The sequence below is a fragment of the Musca autumnalis genome, unplaced genomic scaffold (genome assembly GCF_047663935.1).
Source record: "Musca autumnalis isolate F117 unplaced genomic scaffold, ASM4766393v1 scaffold_5, whole genome shotgun sequence".
In the NCBI taxonomy this organism is placed as follows: Eukaryota; Metazoa; Arthropoda; class Insecta; order Diptera; family Muscidae; genus Musca; species Musca autumnalis.
Window position 1 is genome coordinate 113,994,973 of NW_027412088.1, and position 22,732 is coordinate 114,017,704.

General features: G+C 33.2%; 1 protein-coding gene and 1 long non-coding RNA gene across 7 annotated transcripts in view; one reads left to right on the forward strand and one right to left on the reverse strand.

Moving 5' to 3' along the window:
* The window catches only part of Fs (Follistatin), a 178,480-nt gene extending 156,018 nt beyond the window's left edge, over positions 1 to 22,462 (forward strand). For all 6 annotated transcript variants that reach the window (XR_012413522.1, XR_012413523.1, XM_073992962.1 and 3 more), the window contains 2 exons: positions 22,036 to 22,160; positions 22,291 to 22,462. Coding sequence is in view for 4 of the 6 variants with exons in the window: in XM_073992962.1 (XP_073849063.1) it covers positions 22,036 to 22,160; positions 22,291 to 22,422 (257 nt within the window). In the remaining 2 variants the exon portion in view is untranslated. The remainder of the gene's footprint in view (positions 1 to 22,035; positions 22,161 to 22,290) is intronic.
* LOC141406849 (uncharacterized) lies at positions 4,645 to 5,568 on the reverse strand. Its single transcript, XR_012413524.1, has 3 exons — positions 5,291 to 5,568; positions 5,158 to 5,230; positions 4,645 to 5,094 (listed from the first exon to the last, which is right to left on the reverse strand). It is a non-coding gene; the product is annotated as an uncharacterized lncRNA (long non-coding RNA).
* Positions 22,463 to 22,732: the final 270 nt, after the last annotated feature.

The following is a 22,732-nucleotide window of genomic DNA, read 5'->3' on the forward strand; positions in this document are numbered from 1 at the left end:
GACTCGAAGCAGATCCGTTACTCTTTTCCAAAATTATCAATAGCACTATCCAAACAGACGGAAATACGGACTGGTGAATTGTCTAAAACGGATTTGGTCTTACCTCTTTTGTTAAGGTCTAAAAACAGTATTTTAATGAGGCCCATTTTTAAATGATGATATTTTTTTAGCGAATTAAATAAGTCATTAAATCAACTTTTGAATATTAAATTATTCAATTGTATTGTTTTTAAACAATTCTTACACTAGATTCAGATAGATTCGTTTCCTATATATTTATTTACGTAATATGTGTGACTGACTGTATGAATGAATGTACGTATCTATGTATGTACGCCAATGTTATTCACTAACACCTATCACATATTACTATCTGACACAGACAAATGCATTATTATTGCAACCAATATTTATGTAATATTCTCCACAATCACCCGATTCGAATCTATAAAAAATTCTCCTGAAGAACAAGGGCATTTCTGTTACAAAAAGACACTCGTTTTTCTTTTGTATGTAAAAATTTGTGTTTCGTCCAGCTTTTCCTCGCAGCAAGGTGTAATTAATTAGCATACTGGACATTTGGAATAAATTGCAATTTATATGATCGCATCAGAAACGTCCTCGGGTAAATGTTACAAACTGTCTGCGAAACTAACACCCATTGTTGACTTCCGTCTGGGTATGTGTGTGAACATGTGTCCGTCCTAGCCACGTTCATGTCCATTGTACATCTGCAACACGTATAATTTTGCGTCAAAATAATGTCTCGGTTAAAGGTGATTGTATTTGCAACAATGTTTCAGCATAAACATCTCGAATAATGTTATGCACCGTGCCAAGCCCCAAAAGCAAAACGTATCTCAATGAAAAGAAAATTGAAGCACATAAACAACACACCAGCGGCAGCAGCAGCAGAAAAAAATCGAAAAAGCAACAACAACTATCACGACATCAGAACCACAAAAACAGCCCGGCCAGCCTTATCGTAAGCTAAAACGACGGGCAAAAATCTTCCACACATTATATGGATTAACAACAAACGAAATTGTAGACACATTCATTTGTTGTTGTCGTTGCTGTCTGCAACATCAATTCTTTATGGCTACCGTGTTGCGCATGCGTATGTTCACTCGTGGCATTATCCAATCCACACAATCCGCACATTGTGGCCAGACACGCAGCGCTTAAAACTTTGGCAATTGACTGACAAAAATCGAACGTACCAACCGGCAGTCAGAGCAGCCCCAGACGACAGCGTACAGCGAACAATAATAACAGCAGCCACCATAAACAACATGAAAAAAAAAAAACGCTTGAACCACGCTGATAACAATGCACTTATGCCCAGACCAGCAGACAACAGACTCCTCGACCAAGCCACCAAGTCAAGCCAGACGAAAAAACAGAAATATTTAAGACTGCACACCACTAAGCTCGACAGGTAATTTTTTATGTGATGGCCAGCACCGAATGCAACCAGCCGGTCAACCCGGACAGTAACCAACCAACCAAACAGCCAGTCATCCGAACAACCATTCCGCAAACAAAACAAACAACACACGCATTTAAAACATGTGTATTCATTACAGACACAAATATGTTGCAGACACTTGCCCAAGACACAGACGTTTGTCGGACAGACATTTCAAAACAAATATTATTGGAGTCCAGGGACGCATTTACAAGAGTAAAGTTACATTTTTTGCCGTAGTAAAATTAATATAAATTCCTCATAAATGTTGGCAGACATAAATAAGGTTCGAATAGTCCATCGGTCTACTCGCAGAAGTGCTCCAAGAATTTCTTCTGAGACCAGTTCTGTATAACATTTTTACAAGCGATATATCAAAACCACCTGAAGGATGACTGCTTCTAACATTTAGCGATGATGAACTGCTTGCGCTAAAATGTCGCTTTGGAAGACCGTGAATACACGAATACACTTTACAATTATGTCAACAAATGCAGACTCAACCTCAATGTTTGAAAGTGTGTAACTGTGGTTTTCAAGGACAAACCCAAATCCACAGCAAAGAGCTTCGGAAGATACTTCCGCACCATCAAAGCTGGAGATGAGATAATTGGATTATCCGACAGGATGAAGTACCTTAGAATCATTCTGCACGACAAATTTGACTTCTACCGTCACGTGGATTATGTGCTGGAGAAAGTCAAAAGATGAATTTTTCTTACCAAAGGTTTTTCGGCATGCGAGGAGGATTATCGCCGGATGTGAAACTGCTGATCTACGAGCAAGAAATCCGGTCTATCATCACCTACTCTTTTGTTGCCTGGGCAGACATCTCGCCTGTACAAATGGCGTGGATCAGAGTCTGGTAAAGAAGAATATTAGCAGCATGCCTGGGAATGGGGCGAACAATAGACAACAATAGAATAAACAGTCGGATCGTTGACTCCATGATGAGCAATGAACGGAAACAAACAAAACGATTCCCGTACCAATCACACAAAGCCACAAACTTTTCAGCTTCTCTGAATCGTTTCATTCTCACAACCAAAACAAAAACACAAACTTTTAAATGTAAAAAGATGGAAACAGTACGATTAATGAAATGTAACTTCGGCTATGATTTGCCGAGTTGTTTCATTCATCACCGAAACAAGAAGTATTTTTGGGAAACGTTTGCCGTGCGTATTGTCAATGACACACTCAGACACACACACATGTGATTGCTTAACAACCCTATAAGTTGGCATCAGCATACCACAGTGAATTTTATCAACCACCAAACGTTTTCGATTTATTCACATGTGTTTAGTACTATTCCGTTTTCTATCTGTTCTTGTGGAGTTTAGTACTTTTTGCTTTTCGTTTTGTTCGCTCTCACGAATGTAAACAAAACAAAACTAAACAGCGAGCTCGGCCAACGTGGGTTATGTTTCGTTTTGTATTTTTCCCATGGAAAATACGAAACAAAACGATTGGAAATGTTATTTAAAGTATTTTTACGTACCCTGATGATGAGAAACACGCTCAACTTCTTTGAGAGGAACCAAGATGTGGATAACAGGATGATGGAAAAAATTTTGGAGTACAATAAGAAACTCCCCACCCCCGAAGCTTCATTAAAGCTGCGTGATGTAGGAATCCTGTACGATATCGATCTACGTTTTTAAATTGCTCCCATCGGGGGTACCCGATTTCAGGTTTTTTGATACATCTTTTGACAGAATTAGCTACAAGTTGGAATTTAGGGTTTCAATTGGCCAACTTATCCATCAAAAATTGTGGCCATAGGTCCACGTTTTGGAATACCCAATATATAATGGTACCGCCCGATTTAAGTTATTTTGAAGTTGTATCGTCATATTCTGCCCAAATTGGATGACATTTGGCATTTATGATTCAAAGTAGTCAAAAAGCTACTCCGCTAAAAACAAGGGTCCACATTTTAGCCCCACATAACGGAGCAGCTCGTTTTAAAGTGGTTTTTTCCACCAAAAAATTGTGGGAATAGCTCCACGTTTTGGAATAGCCCCCATATAAAGGCATCGCACGATTTTAGGTTTTTGAAGTTTTTATACCCTAAGTTGGTTTTGGACCAAAGGTTTATAACACATCGAAATAATGGTCGTCGACCTATACTTATATAAATCAAAATGAATGTCTCGACGAGCAGAGTCGATCAGGCTATGTGTGTCCGTCCGTCCATCCATCTAAACCTTGTAATCACGCTATAGGTCGCAATTTTGATAGGATCGTCACCAAATTTTGGGTGTTGATGTTCCCCGGAGGGAAAGAAGCCTATTGATTTTGGGGATGGTCGGATAATTATCAGGGGTCGGAACGGGCAAAAAACTTATTTGGGAAAAAGTCAACGTTTTATTTCAAAGCGAATTTCTCCGCTTCTATAAAGACTATACCAAACTGGCAATGAAAGTAGAAAATCCCACCTTTACAATGATGCAAAGTAGGAGATATCACAATAATCGGTCAAACAACGGAGATATCACAATAGTCGGTAATACATCCCATTTTCTATTTTTTTAATCTCGCTACAGGTTGCAATTTTTATCGGATCATCACGAAATTGTGGGAGTTAATGGGGGTCCAATAGAGGAAGAAGCTGACTTTGGTGATGGTCGAATAATGCCCATAGGTTGGAATGGGCAAAACATTTATGTGTTGGAAAATCAACGTTTCATTCGTATGCAAATATCTCCGCTTCTAGTAGGAGTATTCCAAAAGGAAGAAAAAAGATTTCCTTTACATTGATGCAATGTAGGTTGGCGTAGGTGGTGGAAAAGATCGCCTGTTTAATAATGCAAAATAAATTGACGAATATCACAGCCTTTCAACAAAAGTGACCTATATTAATGAAGACCTTCTGAGCTTTAAATTGGTCCCGATTGTGTTACCAAAATTTATCAAATACCCAATTGATCCCAATTTCCAATTTGTGGAGTTTTGTTTCCATGGCGGAGAGCTTATTCTCCAAGGGGAAAGTTTGATAATGAAACCAGACCATGTGAGCTTTAAATTAATTCAAAATGTGGCATTGATAAAAAAATATCAGACTAATTGCAAAAGGCGCTAATCTATCTTAATTTTGATATTTTGACGTTTTTATTTTAATGACAAATACATACATACCTCCGCTTCCATTTGGTGTCCCAGTAGAAAGTGTCTTCAAGACAACATTGATGACTCGTGCACGACACTTTCAATTCGTTGAGGACTCTTTGCAGACAGCCCTTTGGGATCGTTGACGACATTTTCACACAAGTGTCCCAGTATTCATGCACGACAACTTGGGCGACAGGGTAAGCGAAGTTGTCGTCGACGACGATCTAGATGACTAAAATCCCCGTATTTCGTCGACGACTGCTTCACCGACCCTGTCTTGCTACTAGTCATCGATGACCCAACTAAAGACATTTTCGTTTATGTTGTCGGGTGTCAAATTTTTATTTAATTATAAAATATATTATTTTTACAAAATAAATTAGTTTATTAATTAATAATACTTAGCTCCCGTATGTTCCGCAATCCAACATTTTCTTCCAGCTTTACCACGCCATACACGTCTTACCCCACCTGACCATAAGGCGACCTCTCTTTATTTTTGGATTCTGGAAAATGAAACGGTTTTAAATGAATGCTGTGAATATCCACTAAATGTTCTATAATCTTACCATATACCACAGACGTTGTATTTTACAGTCGCTGGAATTTTCAATGTTCTCCATGACTGGAACGTACATGCACCTATTCAAAGAATAACTACAATTAATTTTGAAGCATTTTAATCTATTTATTCTAGCTTACCGTTTTTTACATAATGCCGTTTGTATAAATAAAAATTGTTCAATCAGTAACGCGGTTTCCGAATTTTATGACATTATAATTTTTCATTTATTACAAATCAAAAATTTTATATTTGGATAAATATGTGTACAATTGTTTCAAAGCACACTTTTGAGCATTTTTCGGTTTGTTGCCAAGACACAATGCAAGACATGGTCATGCAAGTTGTCGTACATGACAATTTCGGAATATTCGTCAACGAATCGTCGACGAAAATGTCATCGAAGACTCGATTTTCTATTGGGGTATTAAAAACATGTAAAATGCTAATCAAGAAGACCAACAAAGCCTTCAGTACCAAGTAGATTATTGACAGTAGTTAAATTCGCCTTAAGTCATCTGGTTGAAAACTTTAGTATCTCCCTAAAACAAATGTTTACCAGTGAAAAGCTTATGCCCAGTGGTAGTGGTGTAGTGTAACATATATTCTGTCCCGTCCCGACTATAGTCTTTGCTCACTTGTTATCGATGTTTTCAACCCAAATTGAATGTAACTTGGCTGTTATTGTTAAAAGTGGTCAGAAAACATCTCCACTACAAATTTTGGAAATATTTTCACGTTTTGGTTTAGCACCCACCTATAACGATATCTACCGAATTCATGTATTTTGACTTGTTTCGAAACATTTTCCTTCCGAATATCCTGTAAATTGGACAATATTTTCGTCTAACCGCCATTAGTCAAACTTTCAACTGAATCATAATTTAAAAGGCCCCCGAATGTCCGGCTTTGATTAAATGTATGTTTGTTGTCTGTGCTGCTCCAGCTAATTGCTCTTCTGTGATAGAATACTGCACACATACGCATGTACATATGTATGTATATAAAGATGTTGTACGTTAACCGGTGAACTTTTCTCGTGACCAGTGTTCGTTTGTTTTTAAGGTCTTTATGCCAAAAAAGACTGTTTTGAAAGAAATAAAAGAAACACCAACAACGACAACAACGCGTCGTCATGCAGCTGCAATACTTTGATGACTGTTATGCGTGGCATCCAAGAAGGCTTTAAGCGTCCAGACGTCTGAGGTATTTTCTGTTCAATACAAGTTACATTCAACGTGACAATTATCATCGTTCTGAATATTCGTGTATGTTCAAATGTTTGAAATTTCGAATGCATTCCCAGACATTTGTGGAGCAGACGTACAATATTTGATTGACATTTTTTTTTACCAAAATAAAATTATAATATAAAGAACGGCTGGAAGAAAACTTATCAATAAATTACTAATCCAATCGTGATTTCTACTCCAACTGGTATTTTGGTTGAACCTGTAAAAAAATCAGAAATTAATCTCAAATAGTCCATTTCTATGAAAATTTTAAAAATATTTACCACATGATGTTAAACCTAAGGTTCTCTTTTTGTATGCTCAACAGAGTTTATAACACATACATTCGCTGTTTTTTCCCGAAATTCACAGACAATTTCAATGGAAGGCTGACTAGCTTAGTTTGAAAAGCGGAACGTTGTATAGCCACATGTTTAGAGATGGTATTTACCGGGTATTTAGCTGGTAAATACCGGTAACACTTGGGTTAATATCCTAGTATTTACCCAAATGGTGGGTAAAAACTATTTAACTGCCGAATCAATTTATGTAGACTGCCACCATTTGGCTCATTGGGTTTTTTATATCATCATTTTATGTTTCTTCTGTACAAAAAGACTAAAGTCTTATAAGTGACAGTTTATGATTTTAAAAATAACCACATATCCGTAAGTTTAAGAACAATAATAAGTAGTTTTAATACACTCCACGTCAGTAAAATAAGACGCCTATATTTCTGTTAATGTTAATTTATTTAATAGAGTTGTGCCAAAGGAACTATATGGCAAAAAATTATTTTGACTAATCCGCGTACTAAACCGCGATTTTCTTTAAAATTTTTTACATCTTTGTGTTTATTTCAGCTTTAGTCCATATTTTGTTGTATTCAAGTATTTGAATAACAACAAAATGTTTTACAGTGGATATGAAATTGATTAGTTGCGGGCGGAGGGTCGGGAATACTATAGTTTCAGTTGTCACCAAACAACTTCATCAGTTCCCTTTTCCTTTTTTTTTACGTAAATGGAATCCTTTATACGCGATTATAATATGTGCGAAAACGCGTGTCATAAATTACAGAGATTCGCGAGTAATATGGGTTTTTTACCAAAAATAGAATGTGGAGGCACATCCGCGGTTCTTGAAGAATCTATTTGAAATATGTGTATATAGACGTATTTTTGATGGGTGCTACTGAAACCGGATGCGCATCAAAATCGTATGCAAATTGCGCGATTTTTGCCCACTTTAAGGTTTTTGGCATTGTGAGCTGAGTGAAACATCGAAATATGCATAAATATTGAAAGAGATTGATTCGCTGTATCCAAAAACGGATGCGCATCAACTGATTTTAACTAATTCGTAAATAATAGGCTTTTTAATTTCCACATTTTTTGAATGATTGTAATTTCAATATTACTCTTAACCGTCCTATCCTTATAAGTTATCACAGTAAGCAAATAAGCTTTAACGATGGTAAACTATATTTCTTGATGAAGTTTTAGCAGTACACATTAATTATTGTATGGGATTTTAGCGAAATAGTTGGAGAACCCCAAATATTTTTTCTAATTTTTCGAATCAAACCATAAAATATATTTGCAACAATATTTTCTAACAATAAGTTTTTCCCTTTTGTTGTTGCTATAATATGCAATTTATGTACCCAACCTCCATAAATTTGGTATCATATTTTTCTACGCATTGTCTAGATTCCGCATATATTTTTTAATTTATTTTTTGAGGGATTGTAAGGACCCTGGGACAGGATAATTTGGATTTACTTCAAAATTTTTGTATTATTTGTTGATTTTCCGCGAAAATAATAATAAATTTAATAACTATTTAAACATCTACGAATAGATATGGAATGCTGTTAACGATTTATGCATACACTTTCTGATAACAACAAATAAGATATTTTTAAATATTTTTTCTTTTTATGAGAATAAAAACCGCTATAACTTTTGCGCGCATCGTCCAATTTTGTGAACGCGAACAGATTTTAAACCAGAATTTTTTTCTTAACCTCTATGCCAAAAATTGTAGATGTGCTCGCAAAATTTTTTTTTTTAATTTTTTTCAAATGAAATTGCAAAGGATTTTTGGTTTTTGCCATATATGTATATATACACTCTGGTTCATCTGAATAAAACCAACCAATTTTGCCTACAAACACCGTTATATCCAACGATAGGAGAGGAATTGAAAATTATATTTTTGTGGACATGTCGAGTATATAGTAGCCGATATTTTCAATACCTAACATGTTTCACATATGCTTTATAACGGTACTTTTAACTCGCTTTATGAAAAATGTCAAAATATTGGCATGTTTTAATGGTTCACCAGGATAGATCCACCATAAAAATTTGCACAAATCCTTTGTCAGATGTGAAAAACTTTTACAAAAAACTACTTGTAATTTAAAATAAAAGCCGTGAATCTTCATTGCCATCAAAAGTTGGGCAAAAAATTGTATTAGGGTCTTGGAATATGGTGAAAATCGATGCTTAGAGCTCCAAAAAATATTCTAATGAAGAAATCGGTGGAAACAATTTACAGAGTCAAAATTGTATACTGAATTGGGTTCAATATTTTCAAGACTACAACAAAAGTAAATCACATTTGATAGCTTTATAAGCCCGAAACAGAAGAAATATGGTAAAGATAATTCAATTTTCTGCCTTTCCAATTCAATGATTGGTATTTGATATTTTGTCTGAGGAAAATTAATGGAAATCGATGGGTTCCACGCAGTTTCGTTGGCTGTGGACATCTACATCACCGAAAAATTTCAAAACTCTCACCGCTGAACCCTTTATGTCAACATCAAGGGCTTTGATTTAGAAGATATTGCTTAACGTGAAAGGCACAGAAACAAAGGTGCTCTTTCCTGTATAATGATGGATCAGAAATATTTTTTTCGGTACATAAACCATGAGTAAAAGAGGTGTAAACATTTAAATCGTCAAAATTAAACAATTTTCTTACGATAAAATTAACCTCTGAATGACCATATTACTAAGTCTTTTGTGCACATCAAACATCTTGGGATCGTTTGAAATTTCAAGGCCTTGATGGTGACGTGAAGCGTTCGGCGATTAGATTTTCTTTATTTTTTGAAGGTGTAGATGTCCACAGCCAACGAAACTGAGTGGAACCCCTCGATTTCCATTAATTTTCCTCAGACAAAATATCAATCATTGAATTGGGAAGGCAGAAATTTGAGTTATCATTGCCACATTTCTTCTGTTATGGGCTTATAAAACTATCAAATGTGACTTTTTTGTACTTTTGTTGTAGTCTTGAGAATATTGTACCTAATTCAGTATACAATTTTGACTTTGTAAATTGTTTCTATCGATTTCTTCATAAGAATATTTTTTTGAGTTCTAAGCATCGATTTTCATCATATTCCAAGAATCTAATACAATTTTTTTGTCAAATATTTGTTGGCAATGGACACACACGGTCTTTATTTTTAATTATAAGTAGTTTTTTGTAAAAGTTTTCCACATCTGACAAAGGTTTTGTGCAAATTCTTGTGGTGGTTCTATCCTGGTGAACCATTAAAACATGCCAATATTTTGACATTTTTTCATAAAGCGAGTAAAAAGTACCGTTATAACGCATAAGTGAAACATGTTAAGTATTGAAAATATCGGCTATTATATGCTCGACATGTCCACACAAATATAATTTTCAATTCCTCTCATATCGTTGGATATAACCGTATTTGTAGGCAAATGTTGGTTGGTTCTATTCAGATGAAACGGAGTGTATATATATATATACAAAAATTGTTTGGTGACATTCTTATTTACATGTGCAAATTTTGCTGACCGTTTCATGGGTTTTTAGAACTAATCGACTCTAATGAATTTAAAACTAACAAAAATCATAATTATTTTCGACACTTTATTAAACAAATAAAACAGTTTCTACAAAAACTCCAAAAGTGGAAGAAAATAAATATTACCACCATTAAAAATTCTTTTATAATGATAGAAATTAGACAAATGTCTATTAGTAAATCAAGAAAAATAAGCGCCTACTAATTTATTGTTCAGTTGAATTCGAAAACAAGTTAATTCTTAACAGTTTTGATGCCGTGTATAGGGCTTAGTCTCTAACGACAAAGTCAACCTCACATTTAGATATGACTTCATTAGCCGGATTTAGCACGTTATCAGGTTTTATTTGCTAAATCCAGCCAAAATCTACCAGATTTCCCATACAAAAATAAATCCTCCTATTGAGTGGATTTGTTTTAAATCTGGCATAAATCCTCGTATACAACTCTGTTTTTTGCAACATGTTGCTAGAAAATACAAAAAGTTGCAAGCTGGCACAAGAAACAAGGTGGATGCATCGGTGAATTGCTACACTAAAAATAATTTAAAATGTAAAAATTTGTAAACAAGGCGGAAAAATTAAAATTGTTTTGATGTACAAAGTTGATTTTAATCAACCAAGACTAATATTTACGATGTCTAAGCGATAAAATAATTCGTTTATTTATTATTATTTTATTTTGGATGGGCAAACTGTAATAAAATAATTCTTTATTTGCTCTTTTATAATGATAGAAATTGGACAAATGTCTACACTTTATCACTCAAGAATATTAGTAAATCAAGAAAAATAAGCGCTTACTAATTTATTGTTCAGTTGAATTCGAAAACAAGTTAATTCTTTACAGTTTTGATGCCGTGTATAGGGCTTAGTCTCTAACGACAAAGTCAACCTCATACTGTTACGGTAAAAAATCCTCTGTTATAGCCCATTTAGATATGACTTCATTAGCCGGATTTAGCACATTATCAGGTTTTATTTGCTAAATCCAACCAAAATCTACCAGATTTCCCATACAAAAATAAATCCTCCTATTGAGTGGATTTGTTTTAAATCTGGCATAAATCCTCGTATACAACTCTGTTTTTTGCAAAATGTTGCTAGAAAATACAAAAAGTTGCAAGCTTGCACAAGAAACAAGGTAGATGCATCGGTGAATTGCTACACTAAAAATAATTTAAAATGTAAAAATTTGTAAACAAGGCGGAAAAATTAAAATTGTTTTGATGTACAAAGTTGATTTTAATCAATCAAGACTAATATTTACGATGTCTAAGCGATAAAATAATTCGTTTATTTATTATTTCTTTATTTTAGATGGGCAAACTGTAATAAAATAATTCTTTATTTGCTCTTTAGTTAGCAGTAGTAGCATAATGTGCTAACATTTTCAGTATTAAACAATAAATTTTTAATTTGACGTATGTTTTTTGAGACGATTTCAATTTACAAAAAATTCTTTTGGCGTTTCAAATTCGATCAGATGGGCTGATGCATCTACCATGGTAATTGTGCTATGAACAAAAATCAGCTGACTGCCATTTAAATCCTCCAAAATGTATATCTAAATGCAATGAGATTTGTACAGGATTTATTAAATCCAGACGAGGATTTATGGCTACTCTCAATGAGCTATTAATGGGTTTTGCTGTATATTTTTGGTTTTATTCCGAGTTTTTGAGGACATCTAACAAACAACCTAAAATATTAATCTCCAAACATAAATATTTTGACCCACAACTAGATAAAATATGGACCCACAGTTGGTGTAGCAAATTTAGGAATTCCTTGTTACCTTTTTTTGATTCCGCATCTCGTAGTCCGTTAAAATTATGACGTTTCTCCGAACTGAGTGGTTTTAAATCATGTTCTCTGAGACATTTGGTATATTTCCGATACAATATAATGATTTTATAGTCTACTAGATCCTTTGAAATATTACTGTTAAGGGGTCATACAATTCCAATATTTTAAGTATTTTCTCTACAGTTAATTGCGTGATGAATCATTTTCTTATAGTTCCAAACAAGTCTGACAACTTATCTGTAAAATGTTGCCATCCACATAGGTGTTCTTTATTATTTTGGGATTATCTGCACTGTATGCCCTTTCATGACCTGCTTTAATTTAAAACATTCTACTTTTTAAAGTTGGAATATCCAAAAAATTGAAAATTAATGTTAAAAAAGTCAAACAAATATTTAAATGCTAGAAAATGTCCCTAAAGTTATACGTTTTATATAGAAAATGTAAGTGGTGCTATTATTTATTTCGCCTCTTTTTTTGCAGTTTTTGGTTAAAGCTGCTAAAAACAAATATTTATAATAAAGTGAACGTAACTTTTACTTTTTTTATAAAAGGGGACACCTTGGGCTAAGAACGTAACAACAACATTATATATATATATATACATATACATATATATATATATACACTTCACCCCGGTTATTTGCCTCTCTGCTTAACTGCCTTTCCCGTTTAATTGCCTCATAATCTAAATCCCCAAAAGTTTTTCAAATAAATGAGTTCAATCTGTCCCGGTTAATTACTTTTCTATAAGTACCCAATTCGGATATTTACCTGTCAAATATTTTCCCAAAAAGAACATTTATTAATACTTTTCTCGGTTTATTACCCGCAATGGTATATTTCAATCGATTTCGATGACTACGTGAATTGTGATGAAGATTGTCCAGTGTTATGTTATGGTGTTATGATCACAGATGAATAAATTTCTTATTGATTAAATAATATAACTTACATTATACTCTTAGACTTGGTTTTATTTTTTGACTTATTGTTTTCTAATTGTTGTCATTTTTTGTAAGGTTGAGATGAGATTTTTGTAACTACCCACATGAGGTAGATATGCAAGATTTTCGTAACTGCCTTTCCCGCATAACTACCCCAATTTTGTGGAATTTTATGAAAGGTAGTTAACCGGGGGCAGTGTATACATATATATATATAAATATATATATATATATATATATATAGGGACGTACGCAGGATTTCATTTCGGGGGGGCCCAAATTCCATGAAAATCATGAAATTTTAAAATGTTGTGTAATGTAACGTAACGCTACTTTAAGGTATAGATAGTTGATTTTATATTAATTATTGACACAAAGTGTATAAATGCAATAGAGAAAGATCACAATATTTCATATACAATTTTGAAAAGTGGTACATAGCACCAAATACAAATGAACCATAACGGACACGGTATAATCTACATACAAAAAGTTCCACCCGGTTTTCGATGTTTTGTAATTTTTAACCATATATGTTCTCATTTTGGTACATATATCCAAACATTTTAAACAACATTAGCTCTTAATACACATTTTATGTTTTATTTTCTGCAGTGAATTCTCTTCGTTATAGATAGTTGATTTTATATTAATTATTGACACAAAGTGTATAAATGCAATAGAGAAAGATCACAATATTTCATATACAATTTTGAAAAGTGGTACATAGCACCAAATACAAATGAACCATAACGGACACGGTATAATCTACATACAAAAAGTTCCACCCGGTTTTCGATGTTTTGTAATTTTTAACCATATATGTTCTCATTTTGGTACATATATCCAAACATTTTAAACAACATTAGCTCTTAATACACATTTTATGTTTTATTTTCTGCAGTGAATTCTCTTCGTTTTCCCTATTGCAAGATTTTGAGCATTTCGAAGATCTTACCCTATTTTTAGAACATCGGTTATAATATGGATTTTGGCATTTCTTTCGGTTTGCAGAACCTCAATGCAATTCCAATATAATTCTATTCACGGATATATCAAATAGAGTTACGCAGGTTTTAAATGTCGTGGAGGTTATGAAAAAAAGTTCACATCCATTTATCACACTCTAACTTCAGTCCCATATTTCAAAAAAAATGTAATTGAACAAATCTTTGATATTTAAGATTTATTACCATCTTATAACCATTTGAATAGTATTTGGTATACAGTAATTTGTCGTGATATTATTAACTCAGTATTTTATAAACTATAAACTACTTTTATAATATTTATCTGAATGGTTTTCGTCAATTCCTGAGTGCAACCTAATCGACTTCTTTGAATTAGATACCTCTAAAACGTCGAATATTTCCAATCCAGCTATTGTGTCGATAAAATAAAATAGTGCTCTTTTGTGTCGTCGAATCACCAAAACGTTGATATTTTACCAGTAGTGGGATTCTCTAACGCATTTTTGGGATACCGACAAAAATCGGCCAAATTATGAATACAAAGTGAAAATAAAAATTTACAACACTGTTGCTATTGGTAATACTTCGCAACAACTTTATTTCGGTTGCTAACTTACCGACAAATTTCGATAATTACCGAATTTATAATTATTTTAATTTTAACGATTTTTGTCCGTAAGTAAAAAATGCGTGAGAGAATCCCACTACAGAATTCATAAAGTCCGTGCAAGCCACCTAAAAAATGCAGAACTTTACATTATGAAAATAGTAAAGCGTTTATACACGGAGTCGGGAGATACAGACTATGGTTCATAGATTCCGAATCCTACTCGCAGTACTGTTTGATCCTTTGCCAAACATGGTCGAACAAATATCACACAAAATAAAGTCAGAAACTAACTTTCAAAAACTTTTTGCTAAGTAGTGACAAAATATTACATGTTAAAAAAGACTCCATTATTTTTGTTCAGACAGCATTCTATACTTATGGTATTATGTTTCAGAAGAAGCGATATAATTTCTTAATTATACGAGTTTTTGGACTCGGTGACTCGGTGTTGGTCACCGTTTTTTTTTTTTTTTATTTATTGGAAAAACAATTCAAACATGTTTATACTCTCCACCATAATTTGGAGGGTGTATAAAGTTTATTTTTCTGTTTGTAATAATCCGTTTGTGAATTAATCATTTGCGACCTTATTAAGTATATATATTCTTGATCAGGGTAAAAGTCAGAGTCAATCTGTCAGTCCGTCCCTCTGTCTGTGGCAATCACTCTAGCATCCACAAAATTGAGATAGAACTCTTTAATTTGGGCAAAGTGCGTGTTTTTGTTGGGCTCTTTATAACGGTATATATTTATATATTGGTAACCATGCAAAGCGCCTACATATTCCACACTATGACTACTGTCGCAGTTGCGGAAACGAAGAAGAGGAGTAAACGGGAATGTAAATTTAAAACTAAATTTTGAACCTGAAGGAGTGCATAGATATGACTTAAGCTGAAATTCACAAACAGTTAAGTAATTTTTAACGTTTCCCCTTGCTCAGGTCCGGAAATAACAAACTTTTCAAAACTCCAGAAAATTTGAAAGGTTTGTTATTTACGGACCTGAACAGGAACTTGTGATCTAAAATAATCGAATTTGGAGCTTAAAGAACCGTTCCTAGAGTGTTCAGACATTTTTGTAGTTGACTGTATCCTTAATTTTTGGGCGGTTCGGAATATGTGGAGTAGAATCTGAGAAAAAAGTATAAAAATCGAATATTTTCAAAGGTTTTTTGCTATTTTCACCTTTAAGAACCGTTAATAGGCAGTTCGTATGTTTGTTTTCTTGAATTTTGAACGGTTTAGTAATTATGGAGAAGAAACTGAGATAAAACCCCCATTTGTTTTGCTATTTTGGCTATTACAGAGTTACTATGTTGAAGAAAGTTGTTTATTGAGATCTAAGTTAAATTTTTGTAGTTGGTTGTTTCAGAAAACGGTCAATAAACCATGACTCAAAATATGACACACAGTGATATCAAATATAGAGTATACTGCTTACGGAATGCCTCGTTCCCTTATTATGTGAAAATGATAAAACAGCATAAAAAAATTAATTCAGATTTTACTGGCAGTTTCACCAGTTTCTCTCAAAAAGAACATTCAAACAGACAATTTAAACATATTTCTTACCAAACGTGTTCAAGAAGTACAAACTTCAGAATAATAATAAGATAATGTCATGTAAAAATGTTCTGTATCGGACCATCTACATATATAAGAAACCCCAAAGATGTCTTCTGTGAGGTTGTAATTTGTATTTCCATGCATCCCAGCAAAAATTTGATAAGCACATATCATTACTTCATGCATTACCGAGTAATGAGTGTTCTTTACACTCTGCATTATCAGGCAGTACATATAAAGTGGTTAAAAAAAAAAACTAATTACTTCCTTTCGTACGGCTTTCTTACTAAGTAATGAGTACGGTGGCACAGAGCTAGTGTGTCCGACTATAAATCCTAGGGATGTGTGTTCACAGCTCACCGCCGCACACTGGTCGAAACCACTGATCTAGCGGCGCGAAAGTCAAAAAATCGAACTATAAAATTGCGAAATATTTTCCATTGTATCGATTACAGACACTTTGCAGACAAAGATTTTGTTTTTTCATTTTTGTTGTTGTAAATATTCACTCAGTTATTCACTATCAAATACAAGAGTTTTTGTTGCATCAGATTTTAAAAAATTGTTGGAAAAAAATTAAGTTCATATTTGTTTAAATGTTTAATAAATTCGTAATGAAAATGGACAAGATATATTTTTAATTAATAGCAGAGGGTGTGATTTAAATTATAAAAATTAGTTCGAGGTCTGGAGGTATTTAGTTATATAGCAATAAATTTTCAAAAAATTCAATTTTTTGTGTTTTTATGGGTTGTACGCGCTTGTTCCATAGAGTGCATCTTGTAAACTTGGCCGAACTTAGGTCCGATTATTTTTTGGGGAATGAAATTGGAATTGGATACTGAATAACCACATTCGGGCTGCAAATATTTGCAAATCTTTTGATGACTGCACTTTTAAAATAAGGGATTTTGCATAAAATTCCATATTTTGATTTAGCTCCCATACAAATGCACAGCTAACTTTTGTATGGGAGCTAAATCAACCACAGGTACAAGCTGAGTTTGTGCAAAATTTCAGTGACGTATCTCAATTCGTTTGCAAGTTATGAATTTCGCGCCGCTAGATCAGTGCTTTCGACCACCGTGCGCCGGCATGATAGTTTTTTGTTCACAAAATTACGAAGACATTTTGATGTACATTAGGTTTATGACTTTTTTACAACGTGCTATCCCTGTATAATATTTTGATGAGTTTTTACCTAAGATTACATAAAATCTTAATTATAAAGTGATTCGATAAAAAAACGTCCTCACAAAAAGCTTTTAAAGTTTTTATTTTTCAAAACTTTTGAAAATTTTTTGAAGCCACTGTAAGCAGAAATTTAACTGAAAACAAAATATAGGGGCACACGACATAACCAAAATGATATAACCGTTAGTTTCTCACTAATTTTATCATCGTATTACAACATATTTTATAGTATATATCACCAATATTTTTGAAAATTTAACATAGGTGAAGCCAACACGCGAACACGCGACTTGCGATTGTATATTACACAAACTAAATACTTTTGGATAAAATGGAATGTTTTTGGACGTGGCAAAAAATATTGGCCTTAAAAGATAATTTGCGTGGAAGCTGTGACTATATTTATGTTAAGAAATGAGTAAAAATGGGTTGAAGCCAACATGTCTTTTTTTGTTTTCTCTCGATTTGTGAGTAAACCACACTTCTCTCGATTTTCCTGTCAAAGTAAAAGTAGAAGCAAACTAAATAAGGACCATCTCACTAATGTATTACTTTTCAAAATTTTAACTGCTTCTACCATTAACTAATTCTGACATTTTGAAGCCAGATTTACAGTGTTTTTTGAAAATTTCTTCTAATTTCATTCCGCAAACAGGTTTTTCAAAAAATCATATATAGAATTGTAGTACTTGCGATTCTGAGTTATTTGATACGTATATTATGAATGTAGTATTCATAGAAATCTGCATCCAAATGCGGAAATTTTGTGCGAACATTTTTCTAACAATCCTATTTTTCGTGTCTAATATTTGCAATTGTCTCTAGAATACCTCGTACTCCATTGCACATTTTAGTTTTTTACGTTCTGGGTGCAATAAATCATTCCTCGTGAAAATCCATCTACTAAAACGCGAGTTACGAGAAATTCCAAAGTAGAAAAATCACTTAAAATTGTTTTTGAAAATATCGCGTATTTTATCGCGTTTTGTGCGGATCGTTTCCACTGCAATGAAAAAACTAGTGCAGCATCTTCGTTTTAGCGGAAACAGAGATTTGAAAACTTCAGTGATAAGGAAGCTACATTCATTTTATCCCAAAAAATAGTGTGTGATGCTACATCCACTGTTCTTGATTGATCGCCTTCAAATAGATATATATCGATGTAAATTTTCATGGTGGACACTGCAATCGGCAATTTGCGCAAATTAGCGATATTTTATAGGTTTTTTAATGCTAAGATGCAGCCGATGCTACATCTTAGAGTCCAAATTATATTTCGAAAAATATATACAACTTAATAGATATGGTCTTGCTGTACATGAAAATCACATGCGGACAAAATGATTTTGATAATTACGCGATTTACACGTATTTTAAAATGCATATAAATTAAAATGGGTTATTTGACCTCTATTTCCATTTCAGAAGCTTTGAGATATATCCTCATAAACCCAATTACCTTCCCTAATGGGAAAGCTTTAATATGAATGTCAATAAAGCAAAATCCGTCTATTTTATGGGGAGATTTAAGCAAAATGAAGGAAGTATTCCTATAGATTTTTACAATATTTTCTACTACATAATACATGTGAAAAATATTTTTTCAAACAAAAAATTATTTTTTTTTGACCAAAATATGTGCTTATTTTGGTTGTAACCTCGAAACTATAACACCAATCTGTATGATTGTAGTCTCATTTGATTCGCCGTGCAGTTTTGATCCACAACAAATTTTTATGTAATTTTATGGCCACTAAATGGGCCTTAATTTTGAAAAAAGTTGAATTATACTCAATAATTGATCAATTTTATGTACATTCCGCGAATTCTGTGTAACATTTTGCAGGTATTATGCAATCTACTCGCTGAAGTCACTTAGAGAGAACCTTTTTGTAACATTTGTGCCCATTAAAATAATTAGCGTTTTTATAATATTTTCTTTCTTAAAAAGCGAAATAAAAGCGCCATAACTTTTGTCCGCAACAACCAAAAATTGGCTCGCGACCAGATTCTTACTGGGAATTTTTTTCTTAACCTACATATCAAAAATCGTTGATGTAGCGCGAAAAAAAAATATCATGTTTTTCTGAAATGGAATATGAAATAATTGACAATATTCGTGATATAACTTTATTTCATATATCATAAAAATTAAAAGTGGTTTGTGCGGGAACTTTTTTTAAAATGGAATAAAAGTTTGTTTAGTCATTAATAGGCAAAAGGCCATTCATTCGTGCAACAAGAAATATTTTTTTTGAGATTTTTTTTATTTCATAGAATTTTTTATAATAAAATGGAATGAATGTTATTTTAGGTATTAATAGGCAAAAGTTCATTCATTTGCACTACAGGATATCATTTTTGAGAAAAATGACGAAAAGTCATAACCCTAATAGACAGACAATAAGTTAAAAAGTGGTGGTTCAATCCGAAGATGACACACTGGCCATTCAATAAACCCAACTGTAATCTTATGGAAAAACTATAATATTATTAAGTGACAAACATTTGGGACGAACTTTTTACACCCCCTCCAACACGAGTTGTATCAAATTAGTTTCATTTAGTTTATGAAAGTACTTAGCTCCGCTACGGTGCCCCAACCAAAATATTGCCCTGTATTAACAATTTTCCGAATAAATAATATATTAAATCGCGGATCGATACCGACAATACTCTGTAGGAATGTTTCATACTCATAACGAAGACCTTGAAGATATCATAAATCGGAGTTACCGTTATATGGGGGCTATATAACGAGATGTATAAATATATATATATATATATATATATATATATATATCCACTAGATTTTTTGCATTAAGTGTTCTTGTTTTATTTCAAAGGTATTGGACAAATAAATGTATTTGTTGCTTTGTCAAATTTTGGCTTAGACTAAGTGTAACTGATTTTTAAGACGTTTACATTTGTAGACACTTTTTATTTAACTTTCAAATAAAAGTCTCTTAACCGGTCTTCTCTTTTTCATAAGTGAAGCCAGTGCTTGTACTTATAGACTGCAGTCTATATATTATCCCTTTTATCGATACCCTTTAACAAATTAATAGTGAAGTGCGATTAGTTGCAAATGACACATTATAATTAAGAGCTGCATTTAATTACAGCCAGCTTTTCCACTGGCTGCTGTCCCAATAGATAAACGTGGTCATATTGTGTGATTATAGAGTCATATCCAGCGTCACTCTGTTGAAGTTGTTGTTGCTGATCAGGCACACAAGTTCCAGTTCTATCGTATAACAACGTCCTTACATTTCACTGGACAAACGAAACGAATTTTTCAATACCAGTAGTTGGTAATTTTAGTAATTAATGGTTGTAAAATGAAAATGTATTCACATTCAAAGGCACCTATTACATAGGAAGAGCACTGGCAGCAGTAACTGCAGCAGCACCACCACCAACTTGTCAAGGGGAAGGAAAACTTGTTTGGAGTAGACTTTGTAACAGGATGTGATCGTATTTGCTTTACGGCAAGACTACATACAGATATATGGCTGGCTCCCTCTCTTTTTCATTTTAAAAGCAAATATCAAAAGTAGAAATTAAAACATTTATCAATTACAACGACAATTAAAGAATATGCCAATTCAGATCAGATAGAGCAGTCAGTATACGTGCACCAAGAGTACCATTGTATAAAGTGACGATTTAACTGTCGAATTGGTGTTTTCCAACGGAAATATTAAAAAGGAATATGAAGATGTATGTTAAGGTGCAACAAAATCGATTTCAATTATTTTTAAATACTAAAAAGAAGCCAAAAGGAAAACTTCACCACGTCATAACTTATGAGTTTCACCAATAGCGATTGTAATCCTTTTATACTTAATGTGATCTTATATAATTAGAAAGTTTATAAACATCCCTGTGGAATTAATAGATTAATTAAAATCAATCCAAAAATAGATTTTTCTATCTGAATACCCGATTTAGAAAATCCAATAACCGGATATGAAGCATAAAATACCAAAATACAACCAAATAGGTTGCCTGGAAAGTTTAAAATATATCATATCAGCCGGTACCGTTCAAATTGGGCTATACAAATACACGAACCTATATTGAAATTTTTCTACATACGTTTTTTGGTATAGCTCCAATATGCATATTTAGCCGATTTTGGGCCCTATATAACTATATCAAAATCCGATCCGACTTTCACAAACTATTGTAGGATTCGTTTTTTAGCCACAACAATGAACTGGTAAAGTTTTTTCATCGATTGGACCATATTTGCGGCCTTTAGAGAATTTTCGTGAAAGTGCACCATTAGCTCCACACAAATTACTATGGAAACAAAGATCGCTCGGTTGGAACGGGTTAATGTTAACCGATAGCCATAAAATTTCATATATAACGTTTTTTGATCAAATGGAAAATATTTAGGGGGTAGAAGTTAAAAAAAAACGAACAAAAACATTTTTGGGTCGCCCTATGTGCATACACCATGTTGTATGTTTTACCCGATTTAATATTTAAGTTGCACCAGAGCCATACATATGTGCATGATATTCAGCTTAAGGCATATACATATCTATAAATCCACCTTATTAATAATTTATAACGATATCGTCGGTCTCTTGACCGTCGTTTTAAGCGATTTCGAGTGTAATTACTAAGAAAACCAACTTTGAAGTATTTTTGTTAAAATGTTTTTTTATTCTTTTTATAATTGCAGGCAATCAAGTAACTTGCGATGACGTTAACTGTGGCCCAAAGCAAGTGTGTCTTATTGATTTGCTTACTCATCAGCCCCGATGCACACCATGCCGCTACAAATGTTCTCGCAAAAGACGGCCCTCAGTAAGTATTATTTTTGTTTCGTAGGCTTATGTTATTGAGCTGATTACAGTGTCATTTTAAAGAAAGAAAGAAAAAATTAGCTTATCAACCTTTCTTATATAAGCGTATGTTTTTTCTCTCTATTTTACAGTCCGTACGTTTCGAAGAGGAGAAAATTTGTGGTGTGAATAACCGCACCTACAATTCGTGGTGCGAAATGCGCAAGGACTCGTGCTCCACTGGATTTTACATTGATGTCAAATATCCTGGCCATTGTCATTGAACATTGAGCCTAATAATAAATGAAAATTGATCTACATTAATTTGCCTGTAGTTGTTTGTTAGAATTTATTGAATAGCAAAAAAAAAAAAGAAAGAAAAGCATTTCGAAATTTTAAAAAAAATGTTTTAACGTCACATAAATCAAAATTATAGCACATTATACATTAAATGTCCAGCAGTTATTGATCTGAATCATAGACTATAAAAAACAGCAAATAGTTTGTAAATACTGTCTGCTGGTTGTCTTATATCGAAATGAGAGAACATATGCTTCATCCATTTTTTCGTTCTTTGAACAATATTTCATTAAC